Source organism: Octodon degus, unplaced genomic scaffold (assembly GCF_000260255.1).
Source record: "Octodon degus isolate 3935 unplaced genomic scaffold, OctDeg1.0 scaffold00190, whole genome shotgun sequence".
In the NCBI taxonomy this organism is placed as follows: Eukaryota; Metazoa; Chordata; class Mammalia; order Rodentia; family Octodontidae; genus Octodon; species Octodon degus.
Genome location: NW_004524766.1, coordinates 2,184,844 through 2,203,510, shown reverse-complemented (window position 1 = coordinate 2,203,510; position 18,667 = coordinate 2,184,844). Strand labels below are relative to the sequence as shown.

General features: G+C 50.5%; 1 protein-coding gene across 1 annotated transcript in view; it reads left to right on the top strand.

Annotated features, from left to right (window-relative positions):
• The window catches only part of Adgrv1 (adhesion G protein-coupled receptor V1), a 479,349-nt gene that overhangs the window by 413,449 nt on the left and 47,233 nt on the right, over positions 1–18,667 (top strand). Inside the window, exon 87 of the mRNA XM_004644067.2 lies at positions 18,226–18,347. Coding sequence (XP_004644124.1) covers positions 18,226–18,347 — 122 coding nt within the window. The remainder of the gene's footprint in view (positions 1–18,225; positions 18,348–18,667) is intronic.

The following is an 18,667-nucleotide window of genomic DNA, read 5'->3' as shown; positions in this document are numbered from 1 at the left end:
GGACTCTGGGTTGCTTATAAAGCATGTTTAACAGCCAGTGAGAAGGGAGCTGCGAGGTACAGCCTCTCTAAGGGTGGGGACAGTCTGGTCAAGCCCTTTGGCCTAGGCAGAATCTCCCACAGCCAGGCGGCCTTGGGCTGCTGGTGTCACGCTCTGGCACCAGCTCCCGAGGGCTGCACTCCAGGAGTGCTGCCAGCAGTGATCGAGTTCGTCAGCCCCGTGGTCTCCACGGGTGCCGTGGAATCGCACTCCAAACCAGTGTCCCTCTGCCCGTGAGATGCCCCATGACTGGGCACAGATCATCAAATGTTTAAGCTCAGCGCTGTGAGTGCATCTTGCTTCAGATAAATCCAAAGGCAAGGGGGAGAGCAGAGAGAGCACCCCAGATGTGAAGCATGCCCACACGGAGGGCACCACTGCCAGCCTGTGTCGCGCACTTGGATGACGACCGATGACAGGCGACAGTGTGGCGCTCGGTTCCCTTGCCCGTCGGAGGCTACAAGGCCAGCTTTGAAGCAAATCTCCCCAGGGGAGCTGCTGCCGGGCAGGCTTAGTCACTGAAAGGAAAGGCGCGGGAAAGCAGGGGGCAGAGGGCGGCTCTGCAGCTTTGCCAGCCAGCCTGTCATTTGGGGTGGGGTGGGGTTGGCATCCCGGCAGCGATAAGCTCCCCTCTCCTTTCACACTCATCAGAGTGGCGGGCTGCCTTCTGACTCAGGCAGCTCTTGGCGAGGAGTGAGTCAGGCCTGGGCACAGGAGGTTAATTTAAATAGAAAAAGGAAGTGGACAATTACCAGTCTCTGTTATAAAAGCCCATGCCTGGGTTTCGGTGTGGTACATCGCTGGGCAGGTGGCTGGGACCAGTGTGGATCTCGGGTGTGGAGTCTCCTGTACCAGAGTATGGCCCCTTCTCTTCCTGCCTGGGAGAATTTAGGGCAAATGCTTTGGTTTGTCTTTCTGTCTTTCTCTAGTGTTGTTAAGACAGGGTCTCAGTATGTAGTTCAGCCTTGAACTAACCATATGCCCCAGGCTGGACTCATACCTGCAGCAGTCTTCCTCCTGCCTCAGCTGCCTGAGTGCTAGGAATACAGGCATCCACCTCCACATCCAACCCTTGCATTTCTTAGGAGACTCCAGCTCTTTATCCTCAGGGTAATGCACAATAATAAAGCAATATTCTGCTGCTATCATGAAAATCATTGAAAACCTGTCTTGATGGATAGGACTGAGCTTCATCCCTTACATTTGAAAGTTCCAGTGAGGTCCAAGGACCTCAGCGACATCCAAACGAATAAAAGGGAGACAAAGGAGCTGCCCGTACCTGACAGATGTGCTCCATGTGCCACTGTGTCCCACTGACCACCAGCAGCTGTTGGGGTCTGGGTTGGCTTGGTCCTGCTTGGGCCGCCACCATGCAGCCAGGTGACACAGGCTCCTAAGTCCCCACTGAGCCAGGCCAGGAGAGGATCCGGGCAGCGAGGGAACATACGTGTGGAGATGTGATTCTCACAGGGCAGCACGTGGAATGGAGAAGCTGCCTGCCTGGGGCAGGTGGTAATGGGCCATTGCTGGCTTTACGCCATTTCATCTGTGCTGTGAAGTATGAGCAAAAATATAGCGACCATTTAAACTACTTTTTGAGTTTATTGCCCTAAAGGACAGCTGGGTCCCCTTCAAACAGCCCTCCTCGCCAGCACTCATCCCACGGTTCTCGCCACTGCCTGCAGCAGCTCTGAGCCCTCTTTCTCAGTGTCTTTAGTGGCCCTGTGCTGCCTCCCTCCAGGTCCTGAATGGATTCAAATGTTTCCCTGTCATGGTTGCATTGACTCTTGGAAAGAGCCAAAGTGCGGGGCACCAGGTCCCGTGAGTAAGGTGGAGGAGGACACGGGGGGTGCTGTATGGCCTTTCTGGACAGCGTGGGCAGCAGCATGCGCTGCAGCATGGGTCACACCTCAGAAGGCCACTCACAAGGGAGGGCTCGGATCTGCTTCAGAAGGCGGCCAGACCAAGGGATCGCAGTCAGGCGCAGAGGAGAGCGCGTAACGGGGACTGGTGGCAGGGCATCTTCGGATTTGCACATCCACCATGTATTTTCTTCACCCGTCATGGAGTCACTCTCTGAGCACTCTGACTTGAGAATCTCATGCCTCTCCCATCAAAGCTATAAACATGTCATTGTCATTTAAAATGTTAGTGCTTTCAGGAACATTCGTGATTTCTAAACCCGCATGGAGAAGTGTCTTGGTTCCTCTTCTCTCGTTGCTGGGACAAATATCTGATGCCCAAAATGAAGGAAGGAAAGGTTTATTTAGCTCACAGTTACGGGGGGTCTCAGTCCATACTTAACTGGGTCCAAGGCAGAGCGACATATGGCACAGGGCAGCCTTTCATGGAAGTGGCAAAGAGCAAGAGCAAAAGGGAGGAGTAGCAGGAACAATGGCAGCAGGGAGCAAGCCTCCCTTAAATTGCATTCAGGCTATGCACCAACAACACTCATACCCATAATCCCAGCAGCACTCACACCCATAATCCCAGCAGCACTCACACCCATAATCCCAGTGGATCATGAGTTAATCACAAACTGTAGAAGTCCGCACCATGACTGCATAAGGCTTTGGGGGAACAACTAGACCCAAACCATAGCATTCTCCCCCTGACCCCCCAAAGACTCTTGCACATCCCTTTGTGCAAAAGGCATTTTAGCTCATCTCTAAGAGTTGCCAAAGTCCTAACAGTTCCAGCATTGCTGAAAAGTCCAAGTCCCACGTCTCCAAGACCTAAGGCAAACTCTCAGCTGTGAGCCGTATACAAATGAAAAAACACTTCCAATATAGAGTGGCACAAGAACAACATTACCATTGAAAAAGGTACAAACAACAGGGGACTACACAGCCTGAGACCAATACAAGTCCAAAACCATCAAGGTACACATTAAATCCTATAGTTCTGAGTGCAACATCCGAAGCAGTCTGTGATGAGTTGTGAGCACCAAAGGCCTTATGTGGCTCCAGCCCTGTGGCTCTCTTGGTGGTAGCTCCCATGGCTTCTCTCTCAGGGCAGCTTTGCTCCCTCCTTGCAGTTTCCCTTAGATCATCCACATTCCTGGCCTTTTCAAATTTCTGGGGTTTCCATGGAATAGGCTTCTCACACTTTCCTCTCAGGGGCACACCGCCTGGCCTCCCAGGCCTTCTTCTGAAATCTACGTGGAAGCCTTCTTAACCTCAGAACTCCTGCATTCTGCATGCACCTAAAACCACTGCCATGTGGATGATGCCAAGGGCTGCTCCCAGCTGGAGCAGTAGGCAGGCTTTCTTCTCTCTTGGCTGTAGGGGTCAAGTGCCTGGATCACTCAGCAATCTGACCCTGATTCCAAGGTACAGATTCTCTATGCCGGTGCCATTCTGGACCCTGGTGTGGCCATGCTGTAACACAGGTCATTTGGAGTCCAACAATTAGTGTGGTCCTTCTTCCCAGCAGGAACCTTCCCGGCCAGGTCTTTTTGTTTTGTTTTGTTTTGTTTTGTTTTTGGTGCTGAGGACTGAACCCAGGGCTTCCAGCTTGCTAGGCAAGCATTCTACCGCTGAGCCACATCCCCAGCCCCCAGCCTGGTCTTTATAGGCAGGCTTTCTATCAGCCTTCTGCTCTAAGCTCTGACCAGAATCTCCCATACAGAACAGCCAAAACTGTTGCAGCACTTCTGTTGTAAGCGACATCTCCAAACCTTTCCTTTCTCCCCATAAACCATTCCCAGAAGCTCATAAACTGTGTGGTCAAGTTTACCCACAACAGTGAACCAACTTCTCTGGCACCAAATTCTGTTTCAGTTATTCTTCTCATTGCTGGGACAAATACCTGACACTCAAAATGAAAGAAGTAAAGGTTTATTTAGCTCAGTTTGTGGAGGTTTCAGTCCATACTAGGTTGGCTCCAAGGCAGACTGGCACATGGCAGAGGGCAACAGTTCATGGTGGCAAACGGCAGCAAAACAGCAAGAGCAAAAGGGAGGAGGAACAGCGACAATGGCAACAGAGAGCAAGGCTGTCTCCCTTAAGATGAATTCAGGCTATCCACCCAGGCAGGGTACAGCACTCACACCCATAATCCCAGGGGATCATAAGTTAATTACAAACGAGAAGTTTGCCCCATGACTGCATGAGGTTTTGGGGGGACAACTGGACACAAACCATAATAGGAATCCTACAGATATCTTTTTCCTGAAGCAGACTGGGGCTCTTCCTGCATCAGGAAGCAAGCACCCATCCCTAGCACAGGGCGAGTTTGAGTTGAATCAGAACCCACAGAACAGGTTCCTGGGCACAGCTGCCAGTTTGCACAGCGCCAGGCCCCGAGGGCAGTGGCCTCACACCCCCGACTCTGTGAGCCTGAGTCTACAGGGATTTGACGTGTTTATTGAAATCAAGTCAGCGTAGCAGGGGGAGGGCACTGGTCTAACCTGAAGAAGCCCTGGGCTTGCTCCCCAGAGCAGCAGAAAACAACAAACGCTGTTACAGAACAGTAACCATAGGTCTGCTGGGCTCTGCACATCTCTATGGAAAGTACCAAATGAAGTCACAGGGGTAAGGTGGGCATTGTGGCCTTCACCATAATTCCAGCACTTTTGAGGCTGAGGTAGGAAGATGGCTGTGCATTCGAGGGCAGCCTGGGCTACATAGCAAGACCCTGTCTCCAAAAAAAAAAAAAAAAAAGGAAAGAAAGAAAAAAGAAATGAAAAAATATCATGGAGATGAAAGCTAAAGTTTCTCTTTAAACTCCTGATTTTCTTCTTCATGTGCTCAGTGAAGACCTTTCTAGAACGTGAGGGTCCTGAGAGTCCCCGAACGGCCTTTCATCTGGCCTTGGGTAGACACTGGCGGGCCATAACGAGGCTGCCTGCTGAACTGCTTCGGCCCTGATCTGCTGTGTGGACTTGGCACATGTGGCTTCAAGGCGGCGAGCGCCAGGCGTGGGTGGCCCTGGCTGGAGGGGAGTGGGCAAGGCTCCCACTGCACAGCCTTCGGGGGCGCTCCCTCGGGCTCTGGTGGTGCACACCGCCATCGTCTCTGCCGCGACTCAGGCAGTCGTAGGTTTTGCTCAGCTATCATGTGAGTTCTCTGAAGCAGCTGCATTCCTGCAAGTCCAGACAGGAGAATCGAGGAAACACAGGGCTTAGGAAAGTGTCAAAGTGTTCAGACAGCCGTCACACTGTGGTCTTGGGAGGAGAACCACAGGTGCCTCACACCTCTGCAGTACTGCCGCTGCACCAGCAGCAGCACTGACGCTCCTCGAAGGGACCACAAAATTCATGGGGTATCACAACATGTGAATGTTAATCTAAGAGGACTCTCATTTCATAAAAATAATTATTAGATCCTATTTCCCAGAAAGAACCTGAAAGGACCTATGGTGAAAAATGATCTTTTTGCCTTCCACTTTGTCTTCTGATTTCTGAGAAAGGATTCTCTTTCTGGTCCGGAAATATCCCTGGATTCTCTGTCTTCTCCTGGGTAGTGAGTGGGGGGCATACCATTGCTTAACTTCATAGGAGTGTGTAAAGGATGAAATGCTCCGTCACAGAGTGCTTAGCGTGCCCCTGTGGATAAGCCTGCGACACTGCTTGTACAAGTGTGACTACTGCTTTCATTGGGTGGATGTGGAGCATAGTGACGTGACTCCTTGCCCTGTCCTAGTTGTCTCCCGACAGCCTCTCCTTCCCTCATGATCATGCCCGGGGCATCACTGAGCTCTGACTGTTGTTACACAGAGCAGCACAGGCTAAAGCCGGGTGCAGTGGCATATACCGGTGATCCCAGCACTTGTGAGGCTGAGGCAGGAGGATCATTGTGAGTTGGAGACCAGCCTAGGCTACAAAGTGCAGCCTGAACTGCGCAGGGAGACTCTATCTCAAAAAGACAAAAATGAAAATGGGAATAGCACAGGCTATGTTGTGAATGGTGGGCTTCGACTGTCGCAGGCCTGGTGCTGGCAGTGTAGGACCAAGGTGCCAGCTGACAGAGGTCCTGGGGAGGCTGTCTTCCTGAAGGGGGGTGGAAGAGGAGAAAGAAAGGAGAGGAGAGGGAGAAAGAGGAGAGAGTGCCAGCCTGCCCCTGCTGCTCTGCCCGGGAGGCACAGGCCCCAGCACCTCCCCACAGCCAGACAACCCTCAAATGGGGAGTCAGGCTCCACAGGTGCACCCAAGGGGTGGACACACAATCTGGCCCGTGGCACCTGAGCTGCGTCATCCCCTTGGGACTGACGGCCCTGTTCCTGCCTTCTCCATTCCAACCTTAGCAGGCGAAGACACAAGCTTGTTCCTGTCACTAGCCCCATTCCGTGGCACCACTCAGACAACAGACCAGTCCTGCTGCTGCCGCCCTACATAAGCTCTCTGTGTCCCAGCCACACCTGACTGGTGCTGTTGTCTAAGGGTGGCGTCATCCCGAAGGGGGCAGGGCACGCTCCTGCTGAGTCCATCATGTATGCTGGGGACAGGAAAGAAGGAAGGAAAGGGAAGTCATTGTTAGTCTTGTGGGCCACCATGACTGGGCAGCAATGGTATGGTCCCCATGAGACAGAGAGGGAAGGGGGGATGGATGGATGGACAGACAGGCAGATTTCAAGACTGTGTCTAAGCTCACATTGGACCCAGTGGGCTGGCCCTTGGCATAACATCAGCATGTGTGACCTTCCCATGTGAGGCCATGTTGGGCCCAGAGCCCCATAGAGACTTCTCAGTTGCTCATCATTTTTGTACCTACTAAGTGCATTTCCCACATATTTCCTTACTGGTCTTCTCCAAATTAATAAAAAGAGAGTTGAACTTTTAATTTTCTAAGCATATTGTAAAGGACTTACTCGCTTTGAAGCTCTTCTTGATTTATCTGGAAAAGATCACCAATGAGTCATTGCTTTCTGTTGCTTTGAAAACTACATAAAATAGTCATTCATGTTACTGCTTTGATCTAAGAGCTGTTTTCCCATGGATGATTGAGCTTCCATCAGCTCTCAGTTAATGAAAATGCAGCATCGGATTTTTTAAAATGCATCTCTCCAGAATTTCTATGTAGAGTATTGCTGAAGAGTGTAGAAAAAATCTGACCTGAGAGCAGAAAGATTTCAGAACACTGACTTTGGTCATCTTGTGACATTGAAAACACTAACTGTATCTGCTCCCCGCCGGGTAAGGGCACTGCCTTACTTGGCATTAACCTGGTGACCCTTTAATGTACCAGGACAGCCAGCCACATGGCTACCTGTGTACCCATGCTCACAGGTCCACATGGTCCACTGTTGCTTCATCACCCTTCCTTGTATTGTTTTTTGCCATATTCATGAGGTTGTGTGTGTTGTGGTATGTGTGTGTGTGATATGGTGTATGTATGTAGTGTTGGGGACTAAACCCAGGGCCGTCACATCCCCACTCCTTTCTTATTTTGAGGTAGGGTCTCTAAATCATTAACTTGGCCAGACTGGGCTCGAATTTGAATCCTCCTGCCTCAGCCTCTCAGAGTTCAGGGATAACAGGTGTGTTGTTGTCATTCCCAGCTCCATTCTCACTATTTAAAGCTACTTCTAAAAAAGTAAATAAATAAATAGAATAAAGCTACTTCTAAATTATGGTTCCATATCTATAGTATTCTTTAAAGAAATACGTAATCAACAAAATAATGTGTGGTCACACATTAAGTCGATCAACTGGAGGAACATTAAGGAAAAGATCTAGAACTCAAAGATGATGTGATTGGCAGCACTAAAGAACTAGAAAAAAGGGTGCCGGGGAGATGGCTCAGTGGAATAAGCGCTTCCCTGGCAAACAAAAGGGCCTGAATTCAATCCCTGGTTCTGCCAAAAAGAACTAGAAAGAAGAACCAGATAATCTGGAAAATCAGTAAGTAAGTGATGATTGTGTACATGTGTGGTTGGCGTGATTCTTGTCACAGTACCACGTCCACACGTTGTGAAACTCAGGAAGTCAGAGAGGAAGATGATATTTTTGTTTTTGTTTTTTCCCGCAGTACCAGAGATCAAACCCCGGATCTTGTGTTTACGAGGCAGGTGCTTATGCCACTGAGCCATATGCCCAGTCCCTGGAAGATGGTGTTTTTAAACATTGTTTTCTTGCCAGAAACAAGATATCAAAAGTGAGGTGTGCCCCCCCCCCAGGGCTGTGTGTGCTGCCCTGCCCTGACTGAAGGGCTCCTTGAGAGGTGACATCTCCTTAGACAGCAGTGACACATCCCTTCTGCCACCTCCTAGGGGCCAGAGGCCTTTCTGCACCTCCCCACACTTCAACGCCACCATGTTCCTGCTGCATCATTTTTCCTCCCTTGGAATCTTCACCCTACTCCTGGGTCTGTGCTTACCCTTCTCTGGATCCATCTTCCTGTTTCTTGTGGTCTGTCTTTTATTTTGTGTTTAATTTTTTATACTGTGGGCTATGGAGGAAGAGACACCCTTCTGCATCGTTGGAGGAGTGCTGTCAGTCCACGCCTTCCCCGGCGTGTCCCTTCGTGACAAGTCCCAGGCTGGGAGGGACCACGGCCACCAGTGAGCTCACTGTCTGTTCCAGCTCCCTTTCCTCAGAACTATTTATTTTCCTAAGAGATTAAAACATAAAAGTAGAAATTCCAGCTGGGCATAGCAGTACACATCTGTAACCCCAGCACTCAGGAGGCTAAAGCAGAAGGACCTCTGCGAGTTCCAGGCCGGCCTGAGCTGCACAGTGAGTACTGCCGGCCTGCGTACACATGGAGAGCCTGTCTCAGAAAACTAAAAGCAGGGTTGGGGCGGCCTGGTGCAGGCTTAGCCAGAGGGGAGGCCAAGGGCGAGGGAGTTCGGTGGCTGCTTACGTCCTAACCTACCTGCAGAGGAGAGACGGCAAGCTCACTGTGCCGGCTCCTCCTGGCCTGTCTCCTGCCTCAAGCTGAGGCTCCTAGGAGGGGTGGAGCCTGTTCACAGACGGAGCAGAGGCGTGGCCAGGGTGCCTCCACTCTGGGCCTGGGTCCCAGCAGAGGGTGTGGCCTTGCAGGAGGGGGAGGAGCAAAGCCAGAGTGCCAGGCTTGGCTGCAACAAGGTGGGCCACAGGCGGGGCAGAGACTGTTCATAGGCGGCGCGGAGGCGTGGCCAGCGCCCTCAGCTGCGGCGTGGAGGGCCTGGGCCTCAGCCGGGTTCCCATGACCATGGTGTCAGAAAGGCTCCCGTGTGCCCCCACCACAAGGACAAAGATAGCCAAAAGCCTCTTCATTAGAAAAAAGGAAAGCCTAAGATCAAAATCAAAAATTTCTATTTGACCCAGCTATTATTCCCTCTCTAGGGACCTGAAAGAAGAGTGAAATACAGGGTAGTGCAGCCACACAAGCACCACGCTGGCCCGAGTGGCACAGGTAGTGACAGCTCACCTGTGGAGGTGGCCTACAGCGGGTGAAGGAAGTGCAGTGCGGCAGTGCCCCTCCACTGTGAGGAGGGGTCAGTGAGTCTCTCTAGGAAGACGGGCACACCTGGAGAGCGGGATGCCAAGCGACCCACACCAGAGGCGAGGCTTAATGCCAGCGCCAGTACTCTGCAGTCTCGTGTTCTCTGCTCTGGGAGCTGCTGTCCTACCCCTCCCCTGCGTGTCCCTCGTGACAAGTCCCAGGGCCGAGAGGGACCACAGCCACCAGTGAGCACACTGTGTCTGCCCCAGCTCTCTTTCCTCTGACCTGTTTGTTTTCTTAAGAGATTAAGCCCTGTTCTGGTCAGCCACGCCTCTCCTCAGCAGCTCCCAGGGCTCCTTTGCGCTCACCTTGGCCAGTGAGCCCTGCGTGGGCCTGTCAGGAGTCTCTAGCCATGCTGCCCGGGCCTTTCCACCTCTGTCTGCCTGTTCCCACTTCCTTCACCTGAGCCTGTGCTTGTGCAGATGCTGCTCACCTTCAAGGCCCCACTGGAGGTGAAACTCATTCTCCCACAGGCCTATGGGCCAGAAGCGCCTGCACTGAACAGGCTGTGCCCTTCCTGGTGTCCTCGGGTGCACGCACCCACGGTTCTTCCCCTGAGTCTTTGTAACCAAGTCTCACTCTTATACTGTGCATCTCCTTCCTTTAATTGCAGGGCCTTGTTTGTTTGTTTATTATGTGATGTTTGAAAGTAAGATCCATCAGTACTAAATGCAGCTATGTCCTCTGTTATGTTTTATTGAATGCATTTTGAATGCTAAAATGCCTCTTTCTTGATTAGCAGTCAGGACTGACCCTTGCGTGGGCCTGCTCCGTGTTCTGCGTGTCAGGTACTTTGTGCTCACAAGTGCACAGGACCTTCCCTCGGAAGCCCTCGTGTTATTCAGATAGGAACGGAGTCTCACCCCGTGCTTGCCAGGGCCATGCAGTTAGTTGTCTGGCTGCAGAGTACTTGTGTATGAGCTCCCCACTCTTAGGCTCTATATAATGTATAAATCCTACACAACCATCATTTTTCAACTTGGTCCAGTTTTGAGTTCAGTTGACAAGAATGCATATCAAAAGAGGTCTTTTCCTTTTAATTCAGCCTGACATGAGCAAATTATAAACTTTAGTATACATAACCTCTAAGAGACTAGGGAAAGTGATTCATAGTTGGAAGCATCATCAACAGTTGGCCTGTAAGAAGGACTAAAGATGATGTATAGTTTTAAACTCTGTGGTACAGTTCCGTAAAGACAGCATAGCTCACAGTGCTCCTAAACTACTAGGTGGTGAAAATGAACAGTGTTTGGCCTTCAGTAATGTAATGACATAATCTCCAGGCTGTGGCATGGCCCCTTTGTCCCAACCCTTTTCTCCCAGTACCCGAGTATTTGCAAGTAATCCATGGTTATACAAAACACTAAAGCTGTTTCTCCTCATGGAAGAAATCATTTTTGTAAATTTTTCATAAAAATTGTAGGCCCATTATCAAAAAAGAAATGGAATGGCAGACATAACTCCTGGACTGGGGGTGGGGAGAGGTGGTAATTAAAAACCTGTCTGAGTGCTCATCAGTTAATCCAGTACCTGCTGGTGTCGAGTTCTGGCTCCTACAAGCAAGAAAATTCCAGTCTTCTCAGTCTTGGGAACATCAGAAACATTTCTATAGCATCAGCCATCCAGCTCTGAATAGATACAGACACCAGTATACTCGCCTCATTGCAGCGGTTTGAATTCCACAGGAAAGAGCAGAAAAAAGAAGGAAGAGGAAAGAAAGCCAGAATTTAGAATTTCACAAAAGCGAAGGCTACATAGGATATCGACAAGTAAAGAAGAAAATGTTAACGATCCATCAGGGATGAAAATTACTCTGATCACTGATGCATAGATATTGTCCAAAGAAGATTCCACCTGTTTGAAGAGCCACCTTCTCGCTAGTTGTACACACGGTGTTGGGTGATGGGATTGTTTTCTTTCTTAATATGATGAATACCCCTTCTTTTCTCCACGAGGGCTTAGGTCCCGTGTGTTAGTCAGAATGAGCCATAAGATCTTCATTCACACCCTCAAGCACAAAAATCTGTGCCCCACCTGTGGTATTTCTGTACCTCGGCTCTCGCTCCAGCTGCTTTGTGGTCAGTATCAGGGGTGAATTGCAGAGACCAGAGCTCTGTGGAGAGCTGGTATTCATTTTCCCCATGTATAAATACAGTTTTGTTTTTTTTTGTTTTTTGGCTTTTTTAATAAGAGAGTAAATAATAGACCCAAAGCTTCCTACCAGCATCTCCTAGGAGAGGCAACACCCTGATAATCTCTAGCTATTGGGAGAAGGAATGTGTTCAGTTACAGAAAGGAAGGATTTTGTGGGTTCGGCTTTTCAGATTAGTGGTATGCCAAAGGAGGCGAGAGTGCCCAGTGCAGCGTCATTTAGGTCTGTGCTCCCGCGAGTGTTGGCACAGCCGCAGAACCAAGAAAGGACCCCTGGGGTAAACTGGCATAGAAGGAAAATCTACCGGGAAATAGCCTTGGAAGCCAGCGTGTCTGACACTGGAAGCATGTCCCTGCACACATGGAGTCATTGTATCCTTAGGGTTGGTTCTTTTCCTAGACGTTGTCAGATGGGACTTGAGCCCACAGAGCCAAGTGGAACCCGTGCGATCTTTTTTTTTTTTTTTTTTTTGTCTTTTTGAGACAGGGTATCACTATATACTTCAGGCTGGCCTTGAGCTCACTCTGTACCACAGGCTGGTCTTGAACTCGCACTAATCCTAACTAATGACAGCCCTATGGAGTCCTAGCAGGCCCTCAAGTTACATTTTATAAGTACTTGGCTGTTCACAGCCAAGATACATAGTAACATAATCTCTAAAATATAAGAAGGTGGGTTTGGTGGTGCACACCTGTAATCCTGCACTTGGAAGGCTGAGGCAGGAGGTTCGCTGCGAGTTCGAGGCCAGCCTAGGCTACAGCATGAGCTTAAGGCCAGCCTGAACTGCATAGTGAAACCCTTTCTCAAAAAGGCAAAGACAAACAAAAAAACCTAAAACTTATGAGCCACGTTAGCAAGGCTCAAAATATGGGTGTACTGCGTGACTTTTGAGGTCCTACTAAGGTGGGTGTGTCAGAAACTGCTGTTGGTTGACTACACTTGTCTGAAGCTGACTGTGGACCTCTTTATAACCCAAGGAACTGGGAAGGTCATTAAAAAGCTAGGTTAAGCCAGTCCTCAGTTATTATTTGGCTGATTTCGTGTTTATTTTAGATTTCTGGTCCACAGGAAATTTTGTCATCATTTTTTTTTAATGAATCATTCATGAAGTGTGAAGAAGATCATTGTTGGCTGTAAGCCAAAATGATCCCCCTTCCCATAGTTCCAAGGGGTATTTTTAATCTGAAAAGAAAAAGGATCAATTTATTCCTTAAAATCGCAGGTTCAGGGCCAACCAGATAGCTCTGCAGATTAAAGCGCCTGCTTAGGCAGAGCACAGTGGTCAGGGTGGTGTGTGCACCTGTAATCCCAGCACTTGGGAGGCTGACCACAGGAAAATCCCTGCGAGTCTGATCTACATAGTGAGACTCTGTAGACCCTATACTAAATACATTAAAAAAAAAAAAATAGAATTGCCAGCTCTTAAGCATCTGCCCCTGTCCACCAGGAAGATCCCATCTGGCAAGTGTAAGGTACGGGGCAAAAGGAATGGCTCTAATGAGGGTTCTCTGAAGCCTGGTGTGGATGTCACGTCTGACTTTGTTGTTCTCCCTAACTTCCAAATTACATCCTGCAAATTGGAAATTATACGTAGTCTTCACAAGGCAAGACCATAATTCTGGGCTTTCACCATTTTTTTTTTCATAATCCCAAAAATCAGACTGAAGGCAGCCCTGCCAGTAGACTGTGCTCCATGGCCACCGTGCAGCCCCGTGGGTTGTGCCAGCCAGGCGGCTCTCCGGGTCACCTGCTTCGCCTTCATGCGTCACCAGAGTTGGGTACTCTACATCAGAAATGCAGGAGAGAGCTTCCCTCCCCCACCAGCGATATCCGGGAGCTCCTTGGATTACCTCCCAGGGCCTGGGTCTGCAGACTGAGGGTCACAGTGTGTTACGAGCCCCCGGGAATACATTTCAAGTGGGATGGAATGGAGCGCAGAGGGCCACATGTGACCATGGAGGCGAGGACTGTGCAGGAGCATGGGGCCAGGGTGGCCCAGCCTCTGGGTCTCTGCAGCTGTACAGCTCCTTATGTCAGTTTCGGCGCAGGACTCCATGCAGCCCTGCTCCTGGGGGGCTGGGATTGCAGTCCACGGCTCCTTTCCCCTGTCTCTCTGCCACTGAGACACTAAACAGAGGGATTCCAGGAAGAGTCACTGCTCCCCGAGCCTCACGTTGACAGCTCTGTCCACCCTGTGAGCCACCACCCCATGTGCAGGCAGGGAGCCCTGGGACCCGCAGAGCTCCGGCCTCACTCTGAGGCACACCGCACCCTGTCTGCTGCAATCCGGCCTTCAAAGCCCCTCTGTTAGCAGAGCCTGTGCCAGTGCTCTCGTAGGTAGAGGAATGGAGTACGAACTGCAGGGTAGAAGGCCAGAAGCCTCGGAGGAGAACCGTGACCCTGCATGCAGGGAGGCGCGGCGCAGACCACGCTACTGCCTCGCCCGAGTCTTTTAATTTTAGAACCAAGACCTACGTCTTAGAAATGAGGCTCCTTGATATTTTCACTTCCATTTGTCTTTTGTTTTAACCTTAGAAGTTATGCATGGTGCTTGCTTCGGCAGCGCATATACTAAAATCAGAACCATATGGAGATTAGCGCGGCTCCAGTGCTAGCGTGAAGCATTCCATAATTTGGCTCCAGCAAAAGAAGAAAGAAGTTATGCTGCCTGGCGCTGGAAGTAGACCCTGAAAGATCTCCAGCCCACCCCGTTTCACAGTTGTGTTCCTCCTTGCACGCTGATGAGTTTGTTTTAGTAGCACATCCCAAATTGTTAAAATCAGTAGGTCAGGCAGACACAATTACAGTGGGTACTTTAGAAGATTGTAAACACAGAATAAATTTCAGCCTCATGTAAATGGGTGTGATTTCCATAATGAAGCCACTATTGTCACTGGTGCATAGCTTAAAGGCTGCAATTACAAAGCAAACAGATACTAGAGCACTCCGACTTCTCAAAAAATGGCAATTAGCTTCATTGAAATCATATTTTCCACTTAAAGAGATGGGATATATTCTCAATGGAATCTTCCAGCTTCCTGACTTCTTTCTGGGTGATCGTAGTACTAACGGCCACTTTTCTCTTCTTTTTTTCCTTTCTACAAGTAATTTCTGGTACTAAAACCATCTCAAACTACTTTGTTTATCTCATTAGTGAGTCCGTGCTAATTTACGTGTTTTAGTTAGGTGTTTTGATGGCTTTTCTCCCTGTAGTGGCACCTCATCCTAACAAAAGCCTGGCTTAGTTCCGGCGAGTCCTTTTTCTTAGTTGTAGTCAAGCGGAAGTAACATGAAATTGAATGGTACTGTTCAGCATTATCAGGTGCATCCTCGGTGTCACACAGCCACCGCCACCAGCAGAGTGTCCTACCGGTTCTCATCTGAGCAAACAGAAACCCTAAATCCAATAAAGAATAACCCGCCGCTGTCCCCTCGGGTCTCAACTGGAACCCTCTGCTTGGCTCTGCTCCATGCATTTGCATATTCTGAGCCCCTCAGTAAAGGAATCGTGAGCCCTGTTGTGTCCAGCTTGTTGTGTCCAGCGCTTCACTTAACAAAACGCGCCCAGGGCTCATCACTGCAGGGCCCGGATCAGACTCGCACCCTTGCGAGAGGCTGTGCTGCTGCTGAGCTGAGCCCGGCCGCAGCCGCATGCCAGAGGCTAGGCCGTCTCAGTCCTTCCGCGCAAAGAGAGGCTGGTGCTGCCCTTGCGGCGAGTCTGTGGCCATCTGTGGACGCCTTGTACTCTGCCCGTCCACTCATCTGTTCGTGGATTTTTCCTTGGCACTATGAGGTGGTGTGGCGGTGTCAGCTTCCCCCCGCAATTAGCTTTCTGGGTCACCTTCCTAGCAGTGGATTCTGCGTCCAGCGGCAATTCTGTACCTGACTTGGGCCCCACCAAGCGCTTCCCCACCTCCCGGCCAGGCTGCAGGGCCATCTCCACCCTCGGTGCTGGCTGCCAGCTGCTGCGCACCCCCAACGCGCGCCTTGGTGTGTAGCTGACTTGCTGGTGGGAGGGGGCTGGGGCCTGGTGGGGAGGTGGCCGCTAGCTGGGGCCCTGCCCGCTCCTCCCTTGTCTCTGCTTCCTGCTGCCCTGCCACGAACAGCCCTCCTCACTGGCCTCTCTGCCACACCGCCCCACCCTGGAGGCAGCTGGCTATGGACTGAAATAGGAGCCAGCATAAACTTCTCCTCCCAGCAGTTGTGGGCCTCATTGTTTTGTCCCAGCAATGAAGGAAGTAGTAGGATCATCTCCCTTCTACTCTCTTACCATCTTTTATAGATACTACTTGTGTTTTACGGAGAATGTGGATATTAGTCTTTCTGAGTCAGGCTTATTTTGCTTAGTGTGATAATCTCCAGATCCATCCGCTTTTCTGCAAATGAGAAGCATTCATTTTTAGGACACAGCAATACTCCACTGTGTGTACACAACACATATTTTCTATCGGCTCATCTTCCCATGGGCAGCTGAACTGGTCCAAATCTTGGCTGTTGTGTGTGTGGTGCTGCAGTAAACATGGGCCATGTAGGGGACCAGGGAGATGGCTCAGTAGAATAAGCGTGTGCCTGGCAAGCGCAAGGGCCTGAGTTCAGTCCCCAGTTCCACCAAAAAAAAAAAAAAAAGAAAAAAGGATAAGCATGGACGTGTAGGTCTCCATAGTATGTTGTCTGTATTCCTTCAAGTCTGTACACAGAGTGATATAGGTAGGTCAAATAGTAGTGCTTTTGTCAGTCAGGAGCCAGCCTGAGAGAGACAGGTGCAGCCCCACAGGAAGTGCCAGAACCTGAGTGTGTGGAAGGCCCTGTACGCAAGGGGTGCGGGCAAGGGCACGCTGGTCACACGGGAGCTGACCAAGCGGAAGTAAATTAAGAGTAATGAGTAAGCATGGCAGCTCACACCGATACTCCAGGACTCTGGAGGCTGAGGCAGGAGGATCACAAGTTTGAGCTCAGCCTGAACAGCTTAGCAATATCACAAGACTGTCTCAAAATAAAAAGGTTTGAGGATATAATTTAGCTCACTTCATACTGGAAAAAAAAAAAAAAAAAAACCAGAATAGACAGAGACAGAAACAGATTTCTCACCGAAAGATAAAGCAGTTATAAAATACAGAAGGGAGAAAACTCGGACAAGCTGATGGTGTTGGGCTGAAATTGGAAGTGTTGGTGCCAGCGCATCCCAGACGTGGTTGGGAGCGCAGCGGCCTGCTGAGCCTGTGGGGCCTGCTGCCCCCGAAGCCTGCTGAGCCTGTGGGGCCTGCTGCCCCCGAAGCCTGCTGAGCCCGGCCTCTCCCGTGCACACTCCTCTCAGGACCCCGGTCTCTGAGCAGTGTGCCCCGCCAGGCACTGCTCCCAGTGTTCTAGGGCTTCCCTTGTTCACATCTCCAAACTTTTCCAAGTTCTTCCCCAAACCAGTGTCAAGGATTTCTGAACCACGCAGTCAAACATCATGGCAGCGCCTCTACTCCTTCAGTACCGGTTTTTCTCTTTTGATCATTTTCCTGTCACCACACAATGCCCACCACCCACAAGTTACGGCAGTTTAGTTTGGCTTGCGGTTCTGGAGATTTGGTCGGTGGTAGCCTGCTCCAAGGGAGATGTATCACGGTGGAGGGCGCTGTGGAGCAACACCGGGCACCTAGAGGCAGCCTGGAAGCGAGCACGGGCGCGTGTTGCAAAGGCCCGCCGCGGACGATCTGCGGAATTGAGGTCACACCTCCATGACCCGTCAGCACACCCAGGAGCACGTTTCATGAGTCTGCTAGGCGTTTCTTAACCCAACGAAGCAGACAAGTCAGGATTAATGGTTATGGGGGTCAAGACAGTCAAGGACACACAGAACCATCAGAGATTTCCCGAGCCCGCAGAGGCATGTCAGCTGTGCGAGGCGGGGAACCTGGGGATGGTACTAATGTTTCCATCAGGTAGATTTCTTGATCTTGCGATATTGTGCACATGCAGGAAAATACCTCCGTAGAAGATACACAGCAAAATATTCAGAGAGTAATGTACAGATTGCCTTTCACATGATAAAGTTGCACTTGCAAAGTTATTGTAAAATCCAAACAGCAAAGGAAAGTCACAAGCAGATAGGAGTCATAAAGTCTCTTGTCCCAGAGAAATCTGCTGTGAAAGTCACAGACAAGCGGCATGCACACGCAGCCCTGCTCTTTACCTTCCTAATAAATTCTGGTATCTTCTCAGTCAAAAAAAAAAAAATGTTTAAAAGGGGAAACACCTGTTTCCTGCCACTCAAAGAGTTCTTTATCTGCTTTCCAATTTTAAATGCTTGCTTTGACTGTGCCAATCTGGGGCTCCCGGGCTGCCTGCCTCCACTCTGAAAGCAACGCAGACTCCAGCGGTTCGTGGCAGTTCCTGCATAGGCCAGCAGGTGGCGGACGAGGAGAGGAACAGTTCTCCGGGCCTGGGGACCCCCTCAGAGAGGCAGAGCCCCGTGCAAGAATAGGATTTCCAGGGCTGCATCTACCCTGAGCCCTCAGACATGGAAAACCTGTTACAAAAAGTAGCAAAAGCACGCGCGTTTTGGCGCGTGACTGTGGGGCGTAACGAAGCTCATAGCCTCTTTGCTTCTGTGATTTCTAGAAATCCCGCTGATTTTGTATCTCTTTGCCCTGATTTCTGCAACATGGCTCTGGGGAGGCCTGCACGTGGCCTACAGACGCTTCTGGATGCAGGTCCTCTTCGTCATCTTCAACAGTCTTCAGGTAAGCCTCCAGGGCGCCCTCTTGACCCCACAGCCACGGGCGCGGGGGTGCAGATCCGGGTCAAGTGCGGGTGGATAAACACACACACACACACACACACACACACACACACACACACACACACACGGGCATTGCTTGGGCTGTGGGCTGGAGCCCCTGGTGTTGGAGATGCCCCGGAAGCCTGACCTGGTCTTCACTTGGGGAGGGAGCACACACCTTTTTGCTCTGTATTTTGATAGCATCCCAGGAATTACGAAAGCACCCTCCTTCAGTGGAGTAGGTAGACTCTGCAGCTGGGGACAGCAGAGGACTGGGGCACA